This window comes from Protopterus annectens, chromosome 7.part0 (assembly GCF_019279795.1).
Source record: "Protopterus annectens isolate FY-2018-M chromosome 7.part0, PAN1.0, whole genome shotgun sequence".
NCBI lineage: Eukaryota > Metazoa > Chordata > Ceratodontiformes > Protopteridae > Protopterus > Protopterus annectens.
The window spans coordinates 168123148-168148066 of record NC_056739.1 but is presented as its reverse complement, the minus strand read 5'-3'; the positions used below and the strand labels follow the sequence as shown (position 1 = coordinate 168148066).

General features: G+C 39.2%; 1 protein-coding gene across 1 annotated transcript in view; it reads right to left on the bottom strand.

Annotated features, from left to right (window-relative positions):
- The window catches only part of CD53 (CD53 molecule), a 431830-nt gene that overhangs the window by 11450 nt on the left and 395461 nt on the right, over positions 1-24919 (bottom strand). Inside the window, exon 7 of the mRNA XM_044076630.1 lies at positions 22684-22767. Coding sequence (XP_043932565.1) covers positions 22684-22767 — 84 coding nt within the window. The remainder of the gene's footprint in view (positions 1-22683; positions 22768-24919) is intronic.

Here is a 24919-nt window from a genome sequence, read left to right as displayed (position 1 = left end):
TAACCTATGCTGCAGTAATGCTGGGTGCCTGACGTTCTTATGGTATTATGATTGGTCCTTTAGGGGGGAGAGAGGGGTAAAGTTGGCACTGAATCTGTCAGCCAGTATTGCTGGCCATATCTGTTGGCTGAGTATAGGAGGTACCATTGTTCCGTATCTCCGAGCAATTCTGGGTATTGCCGTGGAGGTTCTTGATATAGCTATAGAAGGCTTTGTGATTGTTTTTGGTGTCTGCTGCAATTCTGCCTTCATAGCTGGCTTTAGAGGATTTGATGAGGGATCTCAACTTTTTGTTGAGGCTAATAAGGGAGTTTTTCCAGACTTGGGACTTCACCTTTTTCTGCAACAGTTTCTTCCTTCTGTTGTAGAGTTTATTAATGGCAGGGGACCACCAGATTGGCTTCCTCTTTTTGGAGGAGAGCATCTTGGCTCTGTTGGGTATGGCTAGGACCATGCATTTGTATACATGTTCATACTGTGCATTGGTGTTTGATTCAGTGGTCATGCAGCTATTTTCCATTGGCATAGGTGCTGTGAAGTTAGGCACCTCTATTTTTAGGAGTCCAAAGTCAGCTTTGGAGAAATTTTTCAAGGTGGTTACCTTTGCGGGGGTATGGGTGAGATGTGGATTTCCATGCTGATTAGTTTAGGTTGGGGACCTATAGCAGAGTATGACCTGGATCGCCGTCTTATCCAATGTTAGCTGTACCTGAAGTATCTCAGATGTGTTATGCTGGGCTACTAGTCTAGAGGTGTCCCTATCCTTTATGAATATGGAGACACCACCGCCTTTGGAGCTTCAGTCCATGTTTTGGGACTGAAAGGTGTGGAATGAGTTATAGCCTGGTAGCGCAGGGGTGCTTTCTGCCACTTTAAACCAGGTCTCCATTACAAATGTCGATGTTCGCCATTTTGAGGAGTGCTTTGAGTGAGTGCATCTTGAAATTTAGACTTCTAGTGTTGAGCAGCATGACCCTCAGCTTGCATTTATTTATAGCTGTTATGGTGGTAATTTGGTCTTTGGAACACCACCTAAAAAGGCACTATGGGGGTGGCAAGAGCCTTAGCCAGTACCCGGAAACCCAGGGGTGACAGATGCAGGCCATCTCTGGCAAAGCACTGAGGTCTGTCAATCATGACATCCCAAGCAGATAGATACTGGATCCCCTTAGAATGACACCAGAACCATAGCCAATTGTTGAAGTCAATCATTTTCTGCTTGTACTGCAGTATCATTCTGGGTGACAGTAGGATGCTGCTCAGGGCTAGGGTCATACCTGCCTGGGCCACATAATCCGAGAACTCCACCATGTCTCTTTTCATATAGTCCAGGGAGGTGCGTCTCAGGTCATTCACACACGCATGGACAATGACAATGACAGAGTCATACTTGTACTTGTTGCACAAGCATAGCGAAAGAGAAACACCTTGCATGTATAAACGTGATTGTGGCATAAACTGTGCTCTCACAGTGTAATGCTAATGGCAGGAAACATTGTTGTGCAACAGGAAATGAGATCAGGGGGATAACGGTCAACTGCTTGTAAGGTAACAAAACTTAAGAAACGGCTGGCTACGTAAAGTCTGTTTCATATCTGTGCTCTGAATTCTTAACTTATAGTAGTTCTTGCTCTCTGCTAAACTTAATGAATGAAAGAACACCACATAGGGCAGCTATGAAATATCTATGAAATCTATGACACTAAAGCTCATTCACACACTAGTCCTACAGATATTGATTTTGATTGTTTTAAGAGAAGAAAGCTTCAGTTGCTTTTCAGCAACTTAAAAGAAGAAGAGTGAACAATAGATCTCGGAGTTATAATATAAAATTAGCAGGGGGTGTGGAGGTTAAGGGGGGCTTCCTCCCCCCTGCAAAACAATCCATTTTGATTTATACTATTTCAGAGCAACCTCCAGAGCATGCAAAGAATGTGTCAGTGTTTATTGTTCCAACATTCTTACATCAATATTGTGGTCATTGGTGTAACTGGTCATTTGACCAGGTGTCATCCCAAGCAGACAGATACTGGATCCCCTTAGAATGACACCAGAACCATAGCCAATTGTTGAAGTCAATCATTTTCTGCTTGTACTGCAGTATCATTCTGGGTGACAGTAGGATGCTGCTCAGGGCTAGGGTCATACCTGCCTGGGCCACATAACCCTGGAACTCCACCATGTCTTTTTTGATATAGTCCAGGGAGGTGCGTCTCAGGTCATTCACACACGCATGGACAATGACAATGACAGAGTCATACTTGTACTTGTTGCACAAGCATAGCGAAAGAGAAACACCTTGCATATATAAACGTGATTGTGGCATAAACTGTGATCTCACAGTGTAATGCTAATGGCAGGAAACATTGTTGTGCAACAGGAAATTAGATCAGGGGGATAACGGTCAACTGCTTGTAAGGTAACAAAACTTAAGAAACGGCTGGCTACGTAAAGTCTGTTTCATATCTGTGCTCTGAATTCTTAACTTATAGTAGTTCTTGCTCTCTGTTAAACTTAATGAATGAAAGAACACCACATAGGGCAACTATGAAATATCGATGAAATCTATGACACAAAAGCTCAGATGTCAACAAAAACACCATTCGACAAAAGTAGCAGAAAGCTACTATTGAGTGCCTGAGTGGATGGATGCACTATATTCGATAAGCATGTCTAGTTTGTTATTTTGCTTATGTAATCAGGGTGTCATAAAACAGTCAGTGATGTACTCATTAATATAAAATAGCACCCAATTTTGACATTACATAATATCTTATGCGTGCACAGCCTTTTTGGTATACTAAAACATGTAATATTTGCAGTACTAGTGCACAGTTTTCTTGGCTTTGAGACATGACCCATTTTCTCTGCATTCCACTGTTCCAGTTAAATACTGACCACATCACTTAATGAGGTGCAATTTTGTAAGAGGAACATTGCAGGTAGCACTAAATATGTAGTCATGTTTGAAGTACTTTTAACATGCATGGTAAAGACAACTTCCGTTTTACTTAATAAAATTTTCAGTTAAAGAAACACAAAAGATGAATAATAGGTGAACAGTTCAATATTCAGAAATTCACTTCATGGGGTGGCATTGTCTTAGAATCCTTACATCCTTCATTTGTCTGCTAGGTTGGGTTACTCTTTGTGCCAATTGTCTAAGAATCTCAGTCAGTCAGTGGTGGATTTAATGTATCCTGGACCCACCCCCACATACTTTTTTTGATGAGGACAATAAATGACTTAAAACTTCAGGCCAGTGATGAGTGGAGTACCACAGGGTTTGGTCCTGGGTCTTCTCCTGTTCAGCATCGACTTCTCTGAAGTGCAGACCAACACAGAAGGTCTTTGGTTAACAAAGTTTGCAGATGACCGCAAGCTGGGAGCCATAATAGAATCATCTAATGATGTAGGCATTTTAGAAAAAGACCTCACAGAGACAGATGCTTGGTGTCAAAGTCATGGCCTCAAGCTCAATGCCAAGAAGTGCATTGTCATCCCCTTTGGGAAAAACTCGGTACTCATGAACCACCGCATAGGTGGTAGCTCACTAAACACTGAAAGTGTGATAAGAGACCTCAGGACACAGGTGGACAGTAGTCTCTCCTTTGATAACCACAGTAGTCAGGAAATCCTTCTATGTGGCACACCTCATCAGAAAAAGGTTCTCCTCTATAAAAAAGGAGGTAATTTTTCCTCTCTACTCATCCCTCATCAGACTCATTATAGAGTACAATGCCCCATTTGGCATGTACCTCCCAGGACACCTACAACAATTGGAAAGGCCACAGAAATACCTCACTAAGAGGATTACTGGCCTCAAATAGATGCCATATGCAGACTGTCTCAAAAAACTCCAGCTCTACTCTGTTGCATATTGCCTACTCAAAGGCGATCTCTGCCTAACATACAAAAGTATGTCAAACCCAAAGCTGCTGGACATGTTACACTTAAAGAAATCCCAGTCTCTATGAACCACACACTCCAGGGACCTAAACCTTGTCACCACAATAAACAGAACATGCCAGAGGGATAGATTCCTGTACCAGAGACTTCCCACACTCTAGAACAAACTACCCATTCATGTCAAGCAAAGCTATTCACTGGCCCTCTTTAAGAAAAATCTTGACGACTGGATGGGAAATAGAAAATTCACCCCGGGGATCACTTCTGCGCCATTGCTTGACAGGGGCACAGGAAAATAATTTTCTTGGGTGGTGAAAGCCAGGGAACTTTTTTGGCTAGGCTTATATAATCTCCAGGGCCAATAGCCTAGTACCTACCTATGAACCTATGAACCTAAATATAGATTTATGTACCAGATTGTTTTAAATTAGACTTATTCTTTAATGAAGCAAAATATGTTTGTTTGTTTTAAATTTGAGTAAGCCTTTACATTTTTTCTAGCAAGAAATGGAATAAATACTAATAATAACATTTCAGAGCACTTAAACCACAAAAGCACACTTAAACCATTGTCAATAAAATCAACCAATATCTGTACCCATGAATTATAGTCACGTTATTGACTGTATATACTTCATATGTCTGTTGGCAATAACATGCCCAAAACTAAAGTATCCCAACTTGCTTTGCACAAATACACACTAGACCTGAAAATCCTGCAAAGCCAGACTAATGAGTTTAACTGGATCATGACAGCAGGGTCAGTCATTTTCATACACAGATAGCACCCCATACTGAGCAATAATAAACCCATTTCTGATTGTATACACCATAGTAGTCTTACTGTGGTAAAATAATAGTGGTAATAATATTGGCTACAGTAATACATTTCAAATGTATTGCATACAAAACAAATAGTGACCATAGGAAAGTATTCTAACATAAATTCACACAAATGCATGCTAGTCTTTCAAAGTCAAGTTTTTGACTGATTTAAATGAGCACATGACAAAGGGTAAGTTATTTTTCTCCACAGAGAGGCCCCACCTTCATGCAGTGGTTATAGTTACTTTGTTGAATATGTACAGCTCACATGTCTGATTGTGAAAAAATAGTGGCCACAATAATGTATTTCAACTTTGTTTCATGTAAGCACACAGTAGCAATAAAGTGTTTCAATTTACTTCAAAAATGTACACTAGTCCCACAAAGCCAGATTAATGGCTGTTTACAATGACTGCATGATAAAAGGGTGAGTTTGTTTCATCCTTAGACAATCCCCACCCCCACTCAGCAATTTACTGCCACTTTGTTAATAGAGTATAACATAGCCTTGTCATTGTGACTAAAAATAATGGGACAGTAATGTATTTCAGGTTTGCTTCAACCACACAGTAGCCACGGATTAATGATTGTTTCAAATGAGCAGATGGCAAGAGTGTACATTGTTTTCATACACAGACTGACCACATCCTACCCAACAGTTGTAATCATTTCAGTTAGTACACCACAGACATTTGAACAAATAAATCACACAAATCACAATATACACGTAAAGACAGAATAATAAGAAAATGACAACAGTAATTTTTCATCTACTGACAGTCCCTTTAACTGCTATTAGTTTTTATTTATTCCATTTGTTTACTAGGAAAGTCTGACTAGACAAAACCCCTTTTCAGAGTAAAGTGCAAAGGCACATCTGGCGGATGATGAGTGGTCTTCAGTGTTCAACTGGCATTTAGAAATTAATTCAGTCAGAACTGAAACGCTTTAGTGCACTGTGTGTGGCATAAACTGTAGCAGCTACAGTTGCTTGTCAGCCCCCGCAATAAGGTACTCAGTATCACTCCTGCAAAGCTGATAATTGCCCATATCTGATTGTCTGATTGGGTTAAAAAAAATCTTCTCACACTACTGCTGTTGCTCTTTTGCACCATGATCATCCCTTTACCATTTAATATTCATAGGCTTTCTGCTTCTCACCATCTCTCAAATCAGAAAGCTTGTGGGAATGCAGGGATAAGAAAACTTGGAAATAGGCCAGCTGCATGTCCCCGATAGGGTGCAGCAGCTATGTCTGCTTTGAATAATGGCACCACTGCCCATTTATTTATTTTTCAAAGTAAAAATGCTGCTGCCATGTTTGTCTATTTAAGAAAAAATACTAAATGTCCTAAGGCACTTCAAAGCAGCCATAGATACGATGCCCCCCTCAAAGCATCACTGACTCATCTTGCACTGACCATGGGCCCCCCTGGAGTTGTGAACTCTGGGCAGCTGCCTGAATTGCCCCAAAAATAATTTTCCACTGCAGCCAATGTCTGCCCATAGCTAATAGGTTCATAGGTTCTTGGATTCATAGGTGTTTACTAGGCTAAGGACCACAAGGGCTTTTTTAAGCCTAGCCATGCATCTGAAATCTCTGACAGTTTCTGATACCCTTCATAAGTGCAAGCATGGGCCTTGGAGATGAACCATTTACACGTTACCCCATGTACATTAGAGACATAGGTGCCAAACCAGGGATGAATTTCTGGTTTCCCATCCAACTGTCCAAGTTGCACTTGAATTGGGTAAGGGAGGAACTCTGCTTCACATGGATGGGGAGCCTGTTCCATAGACAGAGTAGTCTCTGGGATACATACCTATCTCTCTAGCAGGTCCTATTTATATCACAGGCAAGGTTTAACTCTTTGGAATGGGTAATCCTGGTGCTGTTTGTTTTGTGGATATGCATGAGGTCCATCAGAGTGGAGTCTGACAATGCCCTGTATGCCAGGCATAGATCTCCCCTCAAAAGCCTGTAGGAGACAGAATACAGGAATAGGGCCTTGTGGCAGTCTGCATAGGACATATTACTTATGCCCTGTATTCTTTTAGTGAGGACCTCTGTGGATATTCCAATTGTTGGATTTGCCTGGTTAGATACGTACCAAATAGGGCATTGTACTCAATGACAGGTCTGATGAATGCCAAATACAGTGGAACAATTACTTCCTTGGACTTAAATGCCATACAGTTGTTTATAAGTTGCGCAACATAGAATGATTTCCTCACCACTGTAGATGTGATGATCAAAGGCAAGATTACTATCTATGTGTGTTCCTAAGTCCCTGAGTACTGGGTCAACTCTAAGAGTTATGTTGTCAGTATGATAGCTACCTGGGGTATATGACTTCCCTAAGGATACTATTATGCATTTCTTGACATTTAGTTTTAGTCCATGGCTGTGACATGAGTTGCTTGTTTGTGTCAACCCTTCCTACAGAACATTTGTGTCAAGGTGAGATTCAATGACAGCTCCTAAATTGCAGTCATCTGCAAATTTAGTCAGCCAGAGACCACTGACATTGGCCTTGATTTCTGAGAGGTAAATGCCAAAAAGGAGCAGTCCAAGTACTGATCCCTGAGGGACTCCACTTGTGACTAGCCTTTTTGTGGAGGTGGACTCCCCCAATTCAAACTTCCTTTGTCCTGTCTGTGAGCCAGTTGGCTATCCACCTGGGTGACATACGAGTTTGTGCCTAACCTCTCAAGTTTGTCAACAATGCCTGAGTGGGGTATCATGTCAAATGTCTTGGCCAGGTCAAGGTAGGCAGTGTGAATGATTTTGCCCTCATCCATTGCTTTGGTGACCTTCTCAAAGAAGTCCACCAGGCTGAGTAGGCATGATCTGCCCTTGATGAAACCAAACTGGGTTGTGTCCAGTGTCTGGAGGCTTACTATATCTCTATTGATCATCTCCATAACAATTCTTTCCATGGCTTTACATATAAGACTAGTGAGACGTATAGGTCTGTAGTTTCCAGGGTCTATAGATGGCCCACCTTTGTGCATGGGGATGACTGTTGCCTTTCTCCATTCATGAGGCACGGAGCCTGCTTGGAGGCTACAATTAAATGGTAATTCCAGAGGCCCTGATAGATTATGTTCCATGCTATTTATAAGGTATCCTGGGATATTGTCTGGGCCCATTGATGCAGTGTTCTTGGTCTTAGAGAGAGAGTATTAAGGACCTGTTCCATAGTGATAGTAGGAGAAGCTATATTTGATGATATTGTCCTTGGCCTGGGAGGCCAAGCTTACCTCAAATTTGGCTTTAGTAGACTTTATTTGCCCTCTGAGTTATTTGTTTAGTTTGATGAGAGTACTATTATCCTGCTGGGTGCTGGACCTCCTCATTTTTGCCATGATTTTCTTTCTCCTGTTATACAGATGACTGATTATGTGATTCCACAAGAGTGGCTTATTTTTTGTTAGTTCTGTACTTCTTCCTGGTGGGTACAGCTGCCTCTATGCAGCTATTAACATGCTTGTACAGGGTTTCTGTGAACCCTTTTACACCGCTTCTGCTTCTGCACTTTAACAGTCTTAATAGTGTATAAAACAGGCATATTATGTGCACTTTAACAGTGTTAATAATGTATAAAACAGGAATATTATGTGCACTTTAACAGTGTTAATAGTGTATAAAACAGGCATATTATGTGCACTTTAACAGTGTTAATAGTATATAAAACATGAATATTATGTGGTTTCTTGAGATCATACAAGCAGAAACTTTAAAATAAGGGCAAATAAATAATGGCATAATATTTCATTCAGAAAGGCAAAAGTTCAGTTGTTAATTTTTTAAATGAATGCAATAAACAAGTTTTGATTTCAAATGTTCTCATTTGCTATATCATAAAATGGATGAAAATATTTTAACCATCCTGTTGAAGAGAGAAGTTTTACTTCCTTTCAAGGCAAGTGCACTTCAGCCAGATGATTGAAGTGAGTTTGGTGATTACAAATATCTAACAGATTATGTGTCTCTTTATATCTAGTTGGATGCTATAGTTTGGCATGCACTCTGGGATTGCTGTAGTGACATATAAACACAGATGTATCTCTTATTAGTTCTTATACATTCTGTGCCATTTTTATACTTTATACAGTGACAGTTTTCCACTTTTTTATAGTTCCAATCACTTAAAAATGATTTAATGTATTAGTAAAGAAACAAATACTTTATAAGCATCAAATATGTTAGCCTACAGGTTTGCTAATGTAATTATTTTTATTTATTCTTTTGTTAACCAAGTAAATGTGATTTCTCATGGACCTTTCTCAGCTGTGACATGTGTCAGAGACAAAGGATCGTTCATTCATTTTCTGACACCCACATTCGATTTACAGAAAAACATGAGATGGCATCTAACTTAGCAGTCCATAAACGTAAGGCATGGAACTAGTGTTGGATTAGATGGGAACAAGGCAATTGTTCAGTACGTATGCAGTCGACACGCTAAAGTGCAAATAAGAATGTGTCATTTCTTTGTTAGTATATACTAAATTTGACACTGCTGTACCTCTGAGAATTTCCCTTACCCCAGAGTACAGCAAACTCGACATACAATATACCAATAGATAGATAGATAGATAAGCAACAGGGATGTAGGGAGTACAACCCTCATATCAGAGGTGTGGGAAGCAAAGCCCCCTACAAACACATTTTTAGTTCTGCTACAAGACTTGATTTTATCTGTGTTGCAATTAATTTGGAACTTAGTGTTTCACTTTTTAGCATTGTATACTTGTGCTGTGAACTTCTGCTCTGCAGATGACAGATAGGACCCCAGTACAACACAAACACACACACACACACACACACACACACACACACACACGCACACGCACACGCACACGCACACGCACACGCACACGCACATACACACATGGGTCCAGATTCCAAAAGAGTTACTCTCTTTGCAAGTCTACCCTGATTCTGAAAGTGCTGCACACTCAGTGTTAAGTGTCTTACTTCAATGTAAGGCCTATCTATAGACAAGCTTACTATGGGAGCAGATTCCAAAATACATGCTCTCAGCCTGCTCTCACACTCAGAGCAAGTCTTTTGGAATCAGGGCCATGGTTTACAGTCAGTGTAGAGAACTTCAATTTAACCTGCTGGCTTGTTTTTGGAAACGGAGAAAAAGGTTATAATCTAGAATATTCTTTTGTTAACCAGCTAAGATTCACTAAGCACAAAAGCATGTTTTGTTTTTATAGTCAGACAGCACTGGTCTACTTAAGTGAGCTGTTCAGATTCATATAGTATACAAATGGAAACAGAGGGATTAAATCCCAGGAATATGGACTAAAACTTTTTAACCACCTATAGTAGAAAGGCACTAAAATGTTAAATATAATAAAAGTGATATCTAAATAAGCCAACTGTCTTCTTCAGTTGGACAAATGTAATGTAATTGTGAGGAAGATAATCACATGGCACAGTCCCCCCACTTAGTCTGGGTATACATTGTCTTCTGAAAGAGTTAGTCATTGGTGTTTTAAGTATGCATGTCTATTAAAATGTATTGTTTTGAAGCTTTTGGTGAAATATAATATAAAACCAAACTAGGTGGAGGGCTATGCTCCCCCATACCTCCCAGTGTGCACTAACTAGATATACTAACTCCAGAAAACACTACAGTGGGGAAAATGGCATATACCTTTTACTTGCCTTACAGCACTCTACACAGTGCCGGTACTCCACTTCAGTGAAATGAGATTCGGTGAAATGCTTTTTCAGTAATTTGAGCTTTCAGTGATTTGGTCAGGGTGAATTCAGTGAAATGAGTTTTCAATTAAACAAAGTAGACCCATATGTATATGTGCCTGTATGTATATAAGCTATGTGACAACTTACTGAATGCAGAATCGTGAAATGTCAAATTGTTGAAACCTTATAATACTGAACTCAAACTACCTCCTACTGGCACACATGTATGACATACATATACTGTGCTAGTGCACATCCACTCAGCGAATAGTGTCACTCCCCTCTTAGTGAAACTTGGAAATGAGTGCTAACGTGGGTCCTATGGAGGGCTTCAAATCCTTCACATAAAAAAGAGTGTGTATTTTGATTTAACATTTTAACATTTCAGCATTTTGACATGCATTCAGTATTATGACGTTCAGTATATTTCTTTATTGCTAATCATTAAGTCGATATTACCCTGACTCACACATACATACATATATAATATATCTCTATACACACACACACACATTTTATATATATATATATATATATATATATATATATATATATATATATATATATATATATATATATATTTATACAAGAAGCATTGGCGAAGGGGGTGCAGTCCCAATAACATCAGTGTAGGAAGCAAAGCCAATCTTATGCTTTAGGGCCCTATAAAAGCAGGTATTTTCCAATCTGAAATGTAAACAACATGAGTATTTATCAATGTACTGATTGATACTCAACCCTAAATAAAGATATGTTTGGCTGGTTAAAAATAAGCTAAGATCACCTAAACACTTTACAGCCCCATAAAAGTATACATTTACTGTTAGCTCAGGATGAATTGTACAGATGTCAGGTTTTCATTTCTATGTATAGCCATCAAATTAAAATTTCAGCGAACGGCTAATCAGCAAATATTAAACATTCAATGTGGAAATTATCGAACAAGCTTATCTTCGAAAGTAATACCATCAAATGGCCATAGTTGTCCAACATTGCAAACAGCCTTCATAAAAACACCTTGGCAACAAAGGTAGGGGGGTCCACCCCCCACACCCCTCCTAACTATATATACCAACTCCGAGATCTCACTACAGTGGGAAATAGGGCAAATTTTTAAAAGAGTTTGTTTAGCTTACCTTATGCATTGCAGTACTTCCTGGTTGTTGGCCAACTACAGCCATTTGATGGTATTATTTTCAAAGATAAACTTCTTCGGTAATTTCCACATTCAGTGCTAAACATTCTACAATTAGCTGTTTGCAGAAATTTTTATTTGATGGCCGAACATAGACCCCAGATTTTTATTTCAGATGTAAGCACTAGATATTTAGTTGTACTCCTTTAAAAGTGGGCTTCATCTTCAGGTTTTTTTCTTAATTTAGTTAAATGTGCACTATCATTTATATGTAAATTTGATTTGGACTATACAGCAGTAATACTAATTATTGGACAAATTATTTTAGGGGAAATGTCCTGCACCTTTGATCTTTTTCAGAAATCTGCTCTAGAACAAGTTGGAGTTAAAAGTAGACACAATTTACATCCATTGAGGGATATGGATACAAATCATGATTAAGATACGATCCATATAAAATGGGTAATGGCGAATGCTTCTGATTGGTGGCACTTACAGCAGCCAGCAGCGGTCACAGGCTACTCAGCTATGGGTTTCAGCCAGGCCTTACTTGAGCCATTATGTATCTCTATTTTTTAACAAGTAGAGATACACTCTTGGCTATATTTTCACCCCCTTCAAAACAGTACAATGAACTCCAACGTCGTGGACCCCTTCAGCCTCTCCTATTAAAAATTACCAAAAAGTATAAAACAGAGTGGTTTTGATTAACTGTAAATCTGAGGAAATCTTTGTAATTAAGACAAAAACACTTGTCAGAAAAAAATAATGGTCATTGAATTAGGCAAATACAGCCTCTGATTATTATTTTCCCACGCTCATTTAGGGCCAGAAATATTTTAAATATTGGTTGTAAACTGGGTGGTATACCATGGCAAACTACTGAATAGGTTTAATATAGCAGAAACAAGAAAATCCCATTCAAAGTTAAGAGAGTAAAATAGAAGAAATGAATTATGCAAATGCTGTGCATTAGCATCCTACATCTTTATAGCATTCTGCTTCGAAATTCTTCCTGCTGTATTCATCAGACAGTAAAACAACAAACTGCTTAGAGCACCGCTATCCTAAGTGGATCTGTTTATGGAATTTTTGTTCTACATTCACAGACTCAAAGTGAAAGCTTTAAATCTATATACGATATAATTTATTCCAGTCAACACATGATCATTTGATGCCTTAGCTAGCTGAGATACTGACTTCCTGTCTACCAGTTCTGATACTCCTGTGACACAGTATGCACTATGTTTAACACAGATGAAATGCATTGACACTCTCACTCAAGAAGGAGTGGAGAAGTCCACATCCCAATAAAAATATTGTTGATATCTGTTTTTTTTCTTGGCTAGTCATTTTGGCAGACCACTGACTGGGCATTGGTCTGACATTACAAAATAACTTAAGAGACGTGCCCATGGTCAAATAATATAAATGCAGGAAACCAGATGGGGTAGGTCAGAATAGTACTTCCTGGATAAGAGGCAGTGTGCCACGTTCAAGAAAATCTTGGTTCTGTCCTAATTATTTGCACAATACCTTGGCGATATGCAGTCACATAAAAAAGATAATCCTAGGCTTAAACCATTTTCACAGAAGTAGTTCACCACAGAAACATGCTGGATCTTATTCATGAACCAGGAACTGAAATCAGGTTTGCCCTTTTGGTAAAATACTGTCAGCGTCTGAGAGACTCATGACTGATGGCTGATAGCTACTAAATTCAGGTGTCCTCCTCAACAAGATGTAACAGTAATGTTTTCCCCTAACATGTCTATATTAGCAAATATCATGTGTAGATTAACAAGAGAAAGAGCGAGGCAGCTTGAAATGCCCAGAAACACGTAGACAAACTCAGAATATCTGGATGTTGATATGGGAACCCAGGGCTGGCTGAATATAAGAACCTGGTGTTTGAATGGTGTCATAATGTACATTTGTGCATGACTAGCGTGGATTAAGAGTTACATGTAAAATACCTGACAGAAGATATTGGCTGTGTCTTCATCAGACTAGGTTACACTTCAGGTAAGATTATGAGAAAAGCTATTGCTTTAGCTTGTCTTTTTGTCCTATCAAGAAATTAAAGCCAAAAGGTAAAAAAAAAAAAACAAAAAGCAGTTACTATCCATTTCAGATCCAAAAGGTAGACTAAAATAAGTCTATTGCTTTTATTAGCAATAAAATAAATGTTTTACCTTTGAATAATAAAGTGTATCTGTGCATAGCAGAAGGCAGTGCAATATAGGGTAAAGATGTAGAACAGGCAGTATTTATATATCCTATGCTTGTTTTCACTCGTTCTAAAATCTGTTGATCACAGAAGATTTATGTCTGTATTACATAAACAAGGAACATTTGTTCTCTAATCAGAAAGCAGCAATGGTAGGGTGCAGTTATAAGGTACCTGGGCATATTGCGGTACCTTCATCAGGTTCTGAATTCTGCTTTAAATACAGAACTTAATTGCAAGAATCTGGACATCTGGAAGAGAGCTGCCCGTATGATGATGCTGTTGCCTTCAGTAAGCAGACATGCCTATAAATGTGACTAACATAACACTCTTGGGAAGCTGATATCCTTTGGAGACACTAAGATCATTTTAGGGGAACAGCGTGAGTTCTTGTGTGTCTTCAGCTTCAGTGATAAACAGACTGTGTTTTGTCTTAAAGGGGCATTTAGCATATCATGAATCAGGCTCTTTGGGGATATAACATTTCTCAGAGCATATACAGTGTGGTGGCCTTAGCAAAAGTAAAGTAGCCATGTTGTGCATGGCAAATTAAAATGGAATGATGTAATAGCCATCATTACATACTGACCTTTGTATTCTTTCACTGGAGTCCCTAAGGTATGCATGCAGTATGTATGAAAATGCGTGCGTGGATGTACGTATGTATTGTGATAGACTGGCATCTAACCCAGAATTGGTTTTGTGTCCACGCTCAGACAGTGAGTCCTGGGACAGGCCCAGGCTCCATGTGACCCTGAAAAGGATAAAGCAGGTTTCAGAGAATGAATGAACAAATAAATGAATAATTAGAATGCAATTTTGTTACAACTGCACACGTGGTCTGGACCATACTTCTCTGAGGATTATTCACCTCATTATCAAGTGAAATAAAATAAATCCATTTAACATAACATTACTATAGCAACATTTGATTCAACAATTTTATGCTATTCTATGTAGAAAAGATACATCTGCTCTTTTTGGTTTGTTTTCTGAGAACCGTGGGTTTCTGTTCCACTTAACTGTTAATTCAGTAATCCATTATGACTAATATTTTTGAAAAAAAGAGAAGTGCAATCACCTGAAAAAATAGTTGTTTTTAGAAATTACTTTTGCAAAAGTTGCCCTGCTTGTAAAGAAACAATGGTATTGGATGTCATTCTCTTGGCAAATTAAACTCTCCCCATTCATTCACTGCTAAGGTAAGTTAACAGTATCGTCTTTATTATTTCTTCCCATTCCTGCATCAGAATATTATATTCAGCTATTTTCTTTCGTAGCATCCATCTGTTCAGACCATTACTTTGTAAGATACCTAGAAATGATCTCAATTAGTGGAATATTTTTTATTTTTTTTTATTTTAGGCCCATGCAAATACATTTTGTGCCAGAATAGGTTTATGGTGAATATGATCTACATAAATATTTAGACTCTTCAATGAACTATCAAACGGCTCATTTTCCTTCTAAACACTCATAACTCAGTCTGAAGGTTGCGGCAATCTAATTTATTTTCTGATGACAGTACTGTATTAGTGAATCTTGTCATACATTTTTATTGACTTATTAATCAAAGGTACTCGGGGAAAAGAGAGTTGCGATTACTGAATTAAATGGGATACGGGATAAATAAAGCAGCTATACAACGCAGTCTGTAATCAGTGGCACAGATCTACTAAAGATAGATGGATCATGTGTGATCGACGTATTCTGGGTTACTTGAATATGTTTACCTTCATGTCTGGTTACTTGCTACATATTGTATTGATATGTTTTATCATGATATTAATGGTCTACTCTTTGCCTGAGATCACAGCATCTGAGTGAAAGTCAAGTAATGCTTTTCTGTTACTTATTTTCTCTCAGTTGTAGCAACCTGAGAGTGTAGCAACCTCAGAGTGAGAATAATACATTAAGGAGACATGTGGAGGTGAAGCTCCCCACATGGTAGGGGCACAGAAAGCTTACCCCCATGAAACAAGAAATAAAAAATATATATTAGAATTTATATTGTCCACATATATGCAGTAAAACGCCAGTTCTTAAGGCACTGTTTGAGTGATACCTTATGTACCTGAGAAAACAGCTTCATGCAGTTGTATACCAGGTCATGTGTTCCAAGGATTATACAATATTTGCATTCAGTACAGATTGCTTTACCAAAATATAATCTTAAATACAGTGTGTTCACATTTGCTTTGGTAGTACTTCTCTGTGAACTAATTTAGTAACTTCCAGATCAATAATTTCATTTGTATGTTTGCAGAAATATCTGATTTATTTCCTCTGTTTTGTTAAGCTAAAATAGCATGAGAGTCTGGAAATATTCCACACATAGGATCACAGGATCATAGGATCATAGGATCACAGGATCACAGGATCATAGGATCATAGCAAGTTACTAGGCTATTGGCCCTGAGGCCCTTACATGCCTAGCCAAGAATTTAGCCCATGATCCAACAAGTCAGCACCCTATGCCACTGTCCAGAAGGGATATAGGTGGAATCCCAGGGGTGTATTTTATGTTCTCCATCCAGTTATCCAGGTTGTGTGTAAAAAGGATTAATGAGGTATTCTGCTTGATGTAGAGAGGGAGTCTACTCCACAAAAGGGGGAGTCTCAGGGACACAAATCTGTCCCACCAATAAGTCCTACTGATGTCACAGACCAGGTCGAGGTTGCATGTGTGGGTTACTCGAGTGGAGCTTGACTTGTGGATATGCAGCAGTCCCAACATTTTAGGGTCTTAGATTGCTTTGTATGCCTGACAGAGGTCACCTCTGAGGAGTCTGTAGGAGACTGAGTAGAGGGACAGAGCTTTTAGCCTATCTGTGTGGGGTAGATGTTTGAGGCCCTGGATTATCTGCGTGAGGAACTTCTGTGGTCTCTCCAGCTGCTGCATGTGCTTTGTGAGGTACATGCCGAAAGGGGCATTGTACTCAATAATAGGTCTTATAAGGGAAGAATACAGAGATGTTATGACCACCTTGTCCCTGGATAAAATACCCTTGCCAATGAGGTGGGCCACATAGAAAGCTTTCTGTACAACAGAAGCAACATGGTGGTCAAAAGTCAGGTTGCTATCAACGCGGGTGCCCAAATCCCTCACGACTGATTGAGTGCTTAGGACCTTGTTATTAATGTGATAATTTGTGGGGATGTCACTCTCCCCAAAAGGGATGATGATGCATTTTTTTGGCATTCAGTTTGAGGCCATGTTTCTGGCACCAGTCATTTGTTTGGGTGAGACCCTCTTGGAGGATGTCCACATCACTAGGGAAATTGATGACAGTCATCTGCAAACTTGGCCAACCATATCCCACTGGTTTTGGCCTGCACCTCGGAAAAGTATATCCTAAACAGCAGAGGCCCCAAGACTGATCCCTGGGATACACTGCTCATTACGGGTCTACTGCTTGAGGTGGCTTCCCCTGTTTTGACTAAGTGGGTTCTATCAGTGAGCCAGATTGCTACCCATCTGGTAACATATGGACTGATGCCTAGTTGAGACAGTTTATCTATTATACCTGAGTTGGGAATAGTATCAAAGGCTTTGGCCAGGTCAAGGTAGTTGGTATGTGCCATCTTCCCATTGTCCATGGCCTTGTTGACTGTTTCAAAGACGTCGACCAAATTTAACAGGCATGACCTCCCCTTGACAAAACCAAACTGTGTGGGATCGATTTTCTGGAGGTTGCCAATGTCGTTGTTAATGAGGGCCATGATAATCTGCTTTGGCCTTGCAGATCAGGCTAGTTAGGCTGATGGGTCTATAATTTCCTGGATTGGTCGATGCTCCACCTTTGTGCAAAGGGATGACAGTAGCTGTCCTCCACTTTGCTGTGATGAAGCCAGCACTCAGGCTTTGGTTGAATAGGGTGCCTAATGGTGCTGCAGGCTCCTGCCTGAGTTCATGTAGGATGCAGCCTGGGATGTTAGCAGGTCCCATGGAGGCTGTATTGTTTGCCTTTGAGAGGGCAGTGATGACTTGTTCCCTTAGAGATAGGGGGATAGGTACTGGGGATGTCCTGGTTTACTGATGGGGGACAGAGGGGTGAAGTTTTCACTGAACCTGTTTGCCAGTGTATGTGGTGTCCTTGACCACCAGTTCAGAGCAGATCTGGGTGTTTCCCTTGAGATTCTGGACATATATGAAGAAGGCCTTATGATTGTCTTTAGTAGATGTGCCCAGTCTGGACTCGAAGTTTGGTTTGGAGGACTTCACTAGTGCTCTTATTTGCTTGTTCAGGCTAAGGAGAGATTACTTCCAATTAGACACCTGCTCCTTCTTGGTCCTGGGCAGGAATTTTTTTCTTTAATTTTAGAGTTTATTTATTACAGATGTCCGCCAGACAGGTTTACTCTTCCTTGAGGAGGATGATTTCATCCTGTTGGGTATTCCGGATTCCATCCAGCTATATAAATGTTCATATAGTACTTTGGTGTAAGTTTAGACATATGTGTCAGTTCCTATGGAGGGGGAGGAGGCCGTGAAGCTGTTTATACCTTCCCTCAGGAGGTTGTAATCAGCTTTGGAGAAGTTTTTTGTTTGACCCTAGCTGGGGAGGGGGGGGGGGCAGATGGTGACTTTGAAAGTGACCGCTTTGTGGTTGGATCTTATTAGGGATGATGACATTGTAGGGATGCTACAGTGGTTACTCATGTTGGTTAATACCAAGTCCAAGATATTTTCACCTCTTGTGGGGGTGTCGACCAAATGGTCCAAGGCATTTGCATTGATGAAATCAAGAAATCTTTGGGCACTTGTGTTTTGGCTTAGGTATTTCTTTCTTCCAATCTATGGTTGGATAGTTAAAGTCACCCAGGATCAGGGTAAAGGGTTGACTCTTGATAGATTCGAAGAGGTCCAGATAGGTGGAGTGGGCATCTTGAGTCAAAGTTGGATGCCTATAGTTAGCTATGATTTGAATAGGGGTCTTGTCAGTTGTTAACTGCACCTGGAGTGTTTCCTGTGCGTCATACTGTTTGACCAGCCTGGAGGTGTGTATGCCTTTAATATATATTGCAACTCCACCTCCTTTTGTTTTGCTGCCCATGGTTTGGGGTCTGAATGTATGATAGGATGAGTAACCTGGTATGGCTGGGGTGCTCTCCGCAGCTTTGAACCAGGTTTCTGTGACTGCACAAATGTCAGCATCTTCCAGGGTTACGAATGCTTGCAATGAGTGCAGTTTCATGTTTAGACTTCTAGCATTTAGCAGCATGACCTTTAATTTCCATTTTGATTAAATTTTCATGTTGGTAGTTTTGACCTCATGTCATTGCCTAAAAAAGGCACTATGGGGGAGGCAGGAGCCTTTGCCAGGAGCCTGAAGCCCAAGGGAGGCAGATGCAGGCCATCTCTGGCAAAGCATTGTGGTTTGTCAATCATGTCATCCCAGGCTGTCAGGTACTGGATCCCCTTGGAATGACACCAGAAACTAAGCCAATTGTTAAAGTCAATCATTTTCACTTTGTACTGAGGCATCATTCTGGGTGACAGTAGAATGCTGCTTAAGGCTAGGAACATACCTGCCTGGGATACATATTCAGCGAGCTCAATCATGTCTTTCTTCATATAATCCAGGGAGGTACATCACAAGTCATTCATGCCAACATGGACTATGACAGAGTCATAACAGTACCTGTTGAGAAACTTAAATGCATGGATGATATGGCGGATTCTGGCACCCAACAAACAACTAACTGTGACTTCCTCCTTATCCAGCCTGATGAGGGGTACATCTGTGTGTCTCACAATGGAGTCTCCTATGACTAACATGTTGGGTTTATGTTTAGGCCTTAGTGGCTATGAGACACAGATGTGTGGGCTATGTGTGGTGTGTGGTCTGGTGGGCAGTGGAGTTCATATGTTTTTTTTTTGCCTCAGAGGTCTATTAACCATATTCATTAATGACTACATTGGATCTCTTAGGCTATGCCATAAAGCTTGGTACTCCTTAATGAATAGTTTACTTACTTTGGTTTTGTACTAAAGATAAACATCATCTGATAAAGTCTCGAACATGGTAGAAATGAAAGCGCTTAACTTTTTCGTTGAATTACAAATTCTGATAATAAATATTTTACTATTTTTACTTTTAAATTGTGTATCAGTTGTTTGTCTTTGCTGTTTATTAGTTTTTGTGAATGTTTTGGATGAAGTACCCACACATCTTTGTTTGAGGTACTTTGGTTTTGCAGAGTGACCCAATAATCTAAACTTTCTTTGTTATCTTCTTTAAGTACACTTTCACTACTGTACAACTGCTGTATTACATTATATTTCTTTTGTTTCTGTGTAGTGATTTATGTTGCCCCAAAAATATGTGCTATCAATATGAACACATTTTCTATTTAACATCAAGTTCAGTAATATTTAGCATATTAGATCCAGATCTATCAATGCTGAGTATTTTCTACAAATATTCTCATTATTTTAGAAATCCAAAGACAGTGGTATGGATGTGGTAACTAGGCAGGTGGGCTTGGTGTAGGGTCAGTAACTGGGTGGACAGACTAATAAGATGTAGTTTTCGTACCAATGTAAAGGGGCCTCGGTAAGGATGTTATTGATGCACTGTGTCCAGTTCTGGTGGCCATACAGGAGAAGGGAGAATAAGTGCACAGAAAGTATGCAAAGCAGGGATATCAAACTGGTAGGACATTCATGGGTAGGCAGATAGAAGTGCTTGGTTGAAAGAAGACTTAGATAATTTGGCAAACATATCCTGGAGGACTGTGACTTTTTTATATCTTTTTTTATCTTTGCTGCTTGTCAGTCATCAACCCTTCTGCAGACAATCAGCTTATTTGTTCCCCCCAGTCATGGGAGACAGTCACCCAGATGGCCATCAGGGGTTTTTGGCTTCCTGCACTTCTCCCACGAGGCAGCTGACTTGCATGCTCACAGTTACAAAGGCCTGCTGTGCCTTCCTCCATGAGCATTCACATTCCAGCACATGCCCAATTAAGGCTGCTGCATGCATACAACATGGAAGAGCCAAGAGTCTGCTCCTGCCCCTGCACTGCATGGCATATAGCTGTCTGTCTGTCTCTGTGCAGTAGGTGTTGGCCTTCCAGTGATCCAATTCATCTCCTTCAACCCAGGATGGGTGAGCTAATATCTGCCATTGACTCTCTCTCCCACTCTTATGGACTCCCCCAGTGGCTGGTTTGCTAGTCGGACCTGGCTTATCTGGATCACAGTCAGGGCTTCATCTCTCTCTGTGCCATTCAGCCATCCTGGGAGAACTATGATTTGGACTCATTGCACTATGCATGAGCAAGTGGGGGGGGGGGCAGAGTTGGAGTTGCTGTGAAAGGCAGTAGGGAGAGGGAAAAAGGATATATGCTCGCCATCCAGAAGAAGGGCAGCTCAAAATGTTTTTAGTAAACACTTGGGCAGCATGGTGGCTTAGTTGTATGAGCTGTGACTCACAGCTCCAAAGTTCAGGGTTCAATCCCGTCCCCCTTTTTACTATTATTGATCTGGAGTTTGCTTGATCTCCCAATGTCTGCATTAGCTTTGTTAAGCTACTCCAGGCTTCGACTACCTTCCTAAAAACATGCCAGTTGATTTACTACACTAAATTGTCACTACGTGTATATGAGCATTTTGTGTATGTAGTGTAGTGTATCTACCTCTGACCTTGTAGATCAGGCCATATCTGAAAAGGATCTACAGACTAGCCCACTTAGCCACTAATAAATAAATATTTCATAGGAGGAAGGTGAGGCCAAACAGTATATTGTTAGAGGCAGCAGCAGAACAGATCAACGCATGGGCTTCAGAAGATGACTGGTGCAAATGAATAAAGGGATGGGAAGTAGTTAAAGTAGTTAAGCATGCAGTACTTAATAGGAGCAAGCTTCAGCAGCCAGATAAATTCATTAAACCAACAACTTTTAACTGCCAACATCTTTATACACTTTATATAACAGGCTCAGCAAACTAGTAGCCTTCTTGTGTTAACAGCTTTCCATGTTTTATTTAACAGAATAATTAAACCAGCATCATTATACATTTCTAATGGCAGCATCTGTGTATATTTATATAAAGTTAGTCTTCCATAAAGTCCAAATGTTTTTAGGCTTCCATCTTTATAAAGTATCTTCTTATAAGAAGGCAGACATACATACAATGAGAATGTCCCTGTCAATGCTCAAGAAATGCATAATTATACTTCTTTAGGCATCCTTTCACACAACTGAAAAAACAAAAAGCTTGCCATTAGAAAAGACTTATTGGAAAGACCTGTTGCCCCATACCTGTTAACTGGTATTGCCCCATACCTGTTAACTGGTATTGCTCCATACCTGTTAACTGGTATTGCCCCATACCTGTTAACTGGTATTGCCCCATACCTGTTAACTGGTATTACCCCATACCTGTTAACTGGTATTGCCCCATACCTGTTAACTGGTATTGCCCCATACCTGTTAACTGGTATTGCCCCATACCTGTTAACTGGTATTGACCCATACCTGTTAACTGGCACTCACATGGCTCTAAAAATCATCTGTACTAAAGAGAGACTGCAGCATTCAGCTCTAGCCGAGGATATTTTGAATGAAGCATTCATAATAAATGAAGGTATTTTGAAGTCTACAAATATTGCAAGCATTGCTGCAGTTGATTTCACTGTTTTGCTCTTCCAGTCTCGCATTTGGTCTGATATCATCACACTTTTGCATCCCTTGTCACATACATTATGTTGCATTTTTGAGAAGCTCTTTGTCATTTACCTGGTAACTTTAGCTTCTGTTCCACGGTATATAAAGATATCTACAAACAAAAGTTACAGAACATATACAAAACAGAAAAGTGTTTCAGGGACCAAGAAACTGAAATATTACCTGAATTACAGAGACAATGATGGTAGCTATACCCACAAGGAGGAAGTTGTTTTCAAACCACTCTGCCAGTTTCCTGTAACAACCCTAGAAAATCATATGCATATGTTGAAATGTGTTACAAGCTAATATACAAGACAGATTGTACACAGCAAATTGTGATTACATCAAGTTAACCATAGAATTACATGAATAGCTGAACAAAGAATTCTGTACCAAGTATATCCTGTGCAGGAAATAACCTTGCTGAGAATTCAGCATGATATGAACAAGTTCCTCATTATATCAGTTACATTTGCAACAGCTGTTAGTAGAATCAATCAGATGCACAATTTTCATTAAGGATTCTGTCGCATTTTTGAATTAGCCAATAAAATTATCATATACAGTAATTATTAGCTTTTAGTGGTTTTGTGGATAGTGGATTTCTGACAAATCTGTGGGTAAAAGGACAGGATAACCACTAGCATGGTCTCTTCGTGTGAAATGCCTACTTGTATGGCCACTTGTGCCCTCTAGTGGTAGCTATGTGTCAGTGCCACTCACTGATGCAGCTATGCTTGCTTGTGTATCTTGAAGTATGCTGAAAACACTGGAAGCAGACCACCACGATACATAAAAGGCTTTAATGAAGGAGGACAAGCGCTTTCGCGTACATTAAGCACGCTTCTTCAGATCCATAACAACTACACATTGCTGGCGTTCTATATATACTAGATTCATATAAGTAATTAATTAATTAATTAATTAATTAATTAATTAATTAATTAATTGACAATAAAACAATTACAATGATTCAATTAAACTAAATAGCAATCAAGCTCTAAAATCATTATTCAATCAAAGAATATTCAAATCACAAAACTTTGCTGGGAAACAGAGGACACAATATGTAAGCTTTTAAAACATTCTAAAACATTCTTTAAAAACACTCGTAAAGCACTTTATGTGTGACTTCTAAGTTCATGTAGGCATTTAGACATTTATGTCTGAGACATTATTCTAAATAATTTCAATTTGTCGTGTACTAACCTTGCTGTAACAACTTAATGAACTACATGACTATATAAAATGAATAAATAGCCATAAATATAATAATAATGCAAAAATACAAAAATGCAAAAATACAAAAAGTGTATATGCAATATCAAATGTAATATCAAATATAAAGATAACCTCAACCTGTTTTATCAAATGTTTCATATATAATCATTTTAAACAAATTGAATTTCATTCTAAATAAATTAAATTAAATTAAATTTATTTGATTTCATTCCATTTAACTACTTTATACTACTACCTCTATGTTTGCCTGCACTTTCATAGTCCACATTTTAAATTCATAATAAGGTGTAAAGATGTGTTATATTACATCAATGTAACTGTATAATTGAATAAAAAGTCTATAAATATCTGATGTAAAGATGTATAATATACTAACATAACTATTTCCAACTTAATTAAAACATACATATTATGTGGTTCTGAAAATAAAACCAAGTGTATATGCAATCTCATTGTCTACTTATTCAACTGACTGGTACTAGTAATAAGAATTCTGTTATCCAAATATGTGGATCGTGTCGAATACAAAATGTATGTGGCAACTCATTTAACACTACGTCCTTTTAAAGGGGCTCTCACACTCACATATTGATTTAAGCCTGGAGAATATTGAGCATTCATTCTCAGAATCCAACATAATTCCTTATTCTCCAGGTCATTGAATGTGTCTCCCAACCTCTTGCTTGGTGTAATAATTTGTAGAAGTCTAAAAGTGAATGTATGTCCTGTATTGTTCTTAACATGCTTCGCTAATGCATTCTTAATCTCTCCTTTCCTTATATCATAAACATGTTCCTGTATTCTCTCTTTGAGACTTCTGGTTTTCATGCCTATGTAGAAAGCTCGACAGGCTTGGCAATCCGCCAAGTATATCAGATTCCTGTCTTCACATGTTGCTAAAAAGTTCAGTACAAATTTGAAGGCTAGTGTAGGATGCTCAAAAGGTTGCATAGTAGTGATCATTGCACACATATTGCATCTATCGCAAGGATATGTGCCTAATCTCCTGTCATCATGAGGTCTAACACTTCTCGTTTCACACAACTGTTCAACACATAACAGCCTACTTAAGTTCTTACTATTCCTATAAACAAAAGAAGGTGTACTACCTATTAGATTGGCTAACTCTGTGTCAGTCGTAAGAATGTGCCAGTTCTTAGTTATGATGTTTTTA